The sequence below is a fragment of the Antrostomus carolinensis genome, unplaced genomic scaffold (assembly GCF_000700745.2).
Source record: "Antrostomus carolinensis isolate BGI_N321 unplaced genomic scaffold, ASM70074v2 scaffold11937, whole genome shotgun sequence".
NCBI lineage: Eukaryota > Metazoa > Chordata > Aves > Caprimulgiformes > Caprimulgidae > Antrostomus > Antrostomus carolinensis.
Window position 1 is genome coordinate 1,392 of NW_010329509.1, and position 4,916 is coordinate 6,307.

General features: G+C 47.0%; 1 protein-coding gene across 1 annotated transcript in view; it reads left to right on the forward strand.

The window, feature by feature from the left end:
• Window positions 1-1,430: 1,430 nt before the first annotated feature.
• The window catches only part of LOC104528559 (histone-lysine N-methyltransferase EHMT1-like), a gene marked incomplete at both ends in the record, with an annotated part of 8,120 nt that continues 4,634 nt past the window's right edge, over window positions 1,431-4,916 (forward strand). The window contains 3 exons of the mRNA XM_010172600.2: window positions 1,431-1,608; window positions 3,005-3,159; window positions 4,061-4,249. Coding sequence (XP_010170902.2) covers window positions 1,431-1,608; window positions 3,005-3,159; window positions 4,061-4,249 — 522 coding nt within the window. The remainder of the gene's footprint in view (window positions 1,609-3,004; window positions 3,160-4,060; window positions 4,250-4,916) is intronic.

The window sequence follows — 4,916 nt, forward strand, 5'->3', positions numbered from 1 at the left end:
GGGAATTCAGCCATAAGTTACAGGCTTGATGGCAAGAATCATTGGCAATTGGATGGCCTTTTCCTGCAGGTCATTTTTGATTCTCATTACAGCTTTTTCTGTCTGGGACCGAGTCCCCTTCTCCTGCCGGCGCTGAGCACGCGGCCGAGCTGTCGTTAGGAGAATCAGTCGCTTTGTCATTTGTTCACAAAGTCACATTACTTGAAGGCAGGGTCTAAAAGTGCTGATCTGAACTTGAACTTTCAAGAGGGTTTTTATTGCTTACTGCTTTTTATTCCTTTCTTTTGCCTGGATTTCTCTTTCTGGTTTGCTATTTCAGCTGTTGTTTCAGAAGTCCCATAAGAAGGATTTTTCTGCAAGTGGAGCAGCGCTAAAACGTCGCCACCGCAGAGCCTGTCATCTGCTCACTGTGCTCTTGGTTTTCTAGAGCATCTCTGGCAAACCTGCCTCCTACTTGATAGTTGAGTGGACAGATGTATGGAGAGGTGTGGATGCACCTGGGTCATCTGTTAAATACATCTGAGGACAAATCCAGTGTAAAATGTGAGATCGGAGTGGCCACATTCACCCTGCTCTCTGGTAAGAGGGTGGTTGTCACGAAAGGTGCAGCAACGTGAGATGTGGAGCTGTAGGAACTCTACTTTCATGACCAAAGATGAGACTTTGTATTGAGTACAAGCTCAGATCAGCTCCCTGGGAGCCTGGCTCCAGTGACAGGGAGTACAGGAGCAACTACACCTTTCTCTTGGGTTCAGGAGGAGCTTGTAGCCCATCCCGTGTTTGGTGTTGAGTCCTTGCGCCGGCTGGTTTCAAGTGAGCTTGGATGGGTCTTTGCTGCAGCAGTAGATGAACCTGCAAGGTCCAGTGAATACCATCTTGGCTTGTGTTTTGTTGTGTGCTAGGCTAGAGCTGGGAGCCTTTGCTAAGGCTTGATTGTGCCAAATGCTGTTTGAAAGGAAGGATCCCTTCCCGTTGCTGCCTGCTCTTCTGAAACGTCTCTACAAGACTCTTCTCTGCTTGAAGTGACAGCCACACTCGGGGTGTGTTTGGGGAAATAGGTGTATTTGTTGCATTTGTTGGTCTTCTCTAGAGCCAACCAAATGCCTGTGTAAATAGTGTCTGATCCTTCTCCTTACCTGCAGTTGCTTTGGGTCTGCCAACTCTGCCTCTCCAAGGTGGCCTCTCCCCTTCAAAGGCAGCTCCTTTGGAGGAGCAGCAAGCTGGGAGTGCTTTGCAGTCTTTAGACAAAGTAACGTGATGTGCTAGAGGAGGGGCTGTGTGCTTTTGCTCTGAATGTGTGGTCCTGCCTTCAAATGAAAGTGATTATGCTTTACAGAAAGGAATTAAATTTATTTTCTGATTTATTTTTTTATTTATTTTTTTATTTTTTTTAATGCAGAGGCTCAATTTAACTGCATTTTGTTTTCCAGCATGCAAGTAAAGACCCCAAAGATGGGAGAGACAGCAGAGATCAAAAAGAATCCAAGGAGGAAGGCAACAAAAACATCCTGGAGTTTGGGAAGCCGTTGCCATTGCCCTCTCTCCCAGGCCTTCACCAGTCACTACCTCAGAACCAGAGCTATGTGGCCACCACAAAGTCGCAGACAGGTGACAAGGACAGAGTTAAAATCCCCAGCGGCACCCACTTCCCAAAGGTGTTGTGTATGATGTGTGGTTGGGTGGGAGATGAGGCAGGTTAACCAGGACTGAAACCTCTGTTAGTACCTTTTTCCCCACTGAATCTCCTCAGCGTTTCCTTCCGTGCTGGCATCTGTAGGGTCAGTGCCACAGACCTTGTCTGACAGATGCTGTTTCATGTGACCACTTCTCTGCAAGTCCTCTGGAGTCCCTTCTGGTCACCTCTGGGTGTTGTAGAGGGTACATCCTTGCAGTCCTCTGTTCAAATAGCCTCCCAAGTGAAGTCAGCCAGTTTCTGCTCTGCAGGTCCCTCCCTCTCAGACAACAGGAGCAGGTAGGTGAGCTCTGTCAGGCACCACCACACCGAGGATCACTCTTCTGCTAAAACCTATTATAGAATCCCAGACTGGTTTGGATTGGAAGGGACCTTAAAGATCATCCAGTTCCAACCCACCTGCCATCAGCAGGAGTTATTAGAGGAGACAATTTCATCACATCTTCCTAGGTGATATTCTGAAGATGTTTCTACCAATTCTGAGGGCTTGTATATCACCACAACAACCTGTTACCATAAACTACATCCTTGTAAAGATATTTAATTGGGTTAACAGATTTTTGGAGATGTCTCTTCATAGATTTTTAGTGAAATTCCATCATAGTTGGAGATGAAGAAATGCTTTCAAGGAACAGACCAGACAGCTGCAAACCATAACGCTGCTACTGAAGCTGGCTGTTCCCTGCTGTAAACCAGCCTGCACTGAGCATCCTTCTGATGTGTATTCACCAAAGGCAGAGTCAGGCAGCGAGGTGTGATGACTGATTTGATTAGAAGACCAGGAGGGAGACTCAACAAATTAAGACCTTATCAAAGTAGTGAAAGGAATCAAACAAACTTCTGTAGTAGGTGTGAAATGGGGTTAAATGGCAAACAGCTCTTTATTTAAGGCACCTTTTCCCTGTGTGTTCTTCAGTTACTGTACGATCACTTTCCTTGTAAGTCGGTATTATTAGCCTTGTGGTATTTATTTGAGCAAGTTGGATTCTATTCAGCCTCCTACAGCATCAGCCATACTGCCAAACACAGGTTAATTTAAGGATTTGATATTGTGTATGGTGATTTAGGGGCTAGAAAGTGCGTGGAGAGGATACTTAGAATTTGGGTGGGTTTGCAACCCTGTCAGAAAGCTCTTTGTGTGTTTGCATGTGTGTGTGTGTGTGTGTGTCATCTTTTAGTTGACTTGTAAATAAATTAGTTGGGAGTGGGAAGCCTTTCTCTCAGGTCATGCCCACAAATGCAATTTCCCCCCAGTAGGCCTCCACTCTCTATCCTTTCTTCTTGTCATTCCTGAGCAAACTTTTGGTTCCTTTTGCTTCTCGTTTCTAGCTGCTGCAGTATCTCGGAAGAAAAAAAGGAGAATGGGAACCTATAGCCTGGTTCCCAAGAAAAAGGCCAAAGTGTTAAAACAGAGAACAATGATTGAGATGTTTAAGAGCATAACTCATTCCTCTGCGGGTGCCAAGGTAAGGGGAGCACAGAGCCCCACTGGATGTGTTTGTTGTCACCATACATGTCCCTTGTCCTGGCAGATCAACCCCATGTATATAGGCACAGGAACGTGCTGGCTTGTTGTGGTCAGCATCTTCTCTTCTGAGTCTACATCTTCTCTCTGGCAACAGCATCCTGCCTGTAGCAGCCTTGCTGCTTTGAAATTGGCTTTTTGAGAGTGGGCTGCTCAGATACCAACCTTTAAACATTTTCTAGTGAATGTTCCCCTTCTGTCCCATGAGTCCTGTGGAACTGGAGAGATTTCAAGTGTACCCCACGTGGTAACCTTTTTGTTTCGGTGTCCTCAAGGTAACCATGTAGTGTTGCTGCTGGAGAGTGTGCAGCAAAACCACTGGTTACTTAAAAAGTTTTAGACAGTGACTCACTCCTGATCAGATTCTACTTTTGCTGCAACCCATGCCCTGGAGTTTTGGGCTTTGAATTCAGGAAGAATAGTGCTAGACTTTCATGGAGTGGAGTGAAAATCCTTCTGTGATTTAACTTTCCTTTCCATTCCCTAGAAACCTTCTTGCAGCCTTGATGCAGCTGCTCTTCCATGTTTGAATTAGACCACAAGGGTCTGTCTGAAGGCTCCTGCCCAGCAGCTCTCCTCCCCTTAATGTCTTGTACAATCATGTGAGTTTGGAATGACTCCTCGTGGCTCCTCAGTCCCCATATCAACAGGATTAGGTGACACATGGCAGGTGCTCAGGCTGGCTTTGCTGGCAGCTTTGAAGAGCTCTAGAGGGACATCTAGCCACCTTTCCCCTGGCAGCTTGAAGGCTCCTAGCACAGAGGCAGTTTGGGATGGATTCAGCTGCTCTGTCCTATGAATTGATGTTGTCTCTGTTGCTCGTGTGCTTGGACGACTTTCAGAGCGAAAAGGACCTGGGTGATGCCAGCCCTCACGTGAACGGGGAAAGCATGGACGTAGACTCTGAAGAGGAAGACTCTGATGAGTTGGAAGAGGAGGATGATCATGGAGCAGAACAGGCAGCTGTGTTTCCTGCAGATGATAACAGAACCTCTAAGGACAGTGCATCTGATGCAGACAACGCCAGAAAGGTATTCACGTGCCCAGCGCAGGACTTGAAGGAGCGGGATGGGACGCTGCTTGTACACGTGGGACAGGAGTGGCATGAGTTGAGGCAATTTCTAGGTTTTCATAGCCTGCAAGGTGGCAGAAAGTGCATCACTTTGATGAACATCTCCTGCTCCCTATTGCATCTGTGAGAGTCTCCCCACCTATCCCCCATTTCACCCTGGCCTGGGGTCTGCTATACATGCAACACTCCTACCATGTTGCATTATGAGATTCACTGAGTAAGAGACTTCTTCCTAATCTTGCTTGCAACAGGCTGGTCAAGCACTAAAGTTGGTTTGGCTCATTTTTTCCCCAAATCATGATACATAGTGTAGACATGAGGTTGTTTTTGAATAATCAAGTTAAGATTTGGTTGGAAAGCTTTCTTCTGGGATCAATTTTTTTTTCCCCTCCCATACCTTCCCCATGGATATAGGACAACTTTACATGTTAACAGCCTTGGAGTTCTTGTCCTGGAGGGGAAATTCTGTTAGTGCATGTGTGGACTGGGGCTGGGTGCAGCAGGATGATGGGGGGATGCTCTGCTGGGTGGGGGGCACAGCAGGATGATGGGGGGATGCTCTGCTGGGTGAGGGGCACAGCAGGATGATGGGGGGGTTCCCCGCAGGTGACTGGGCCACGCTGACT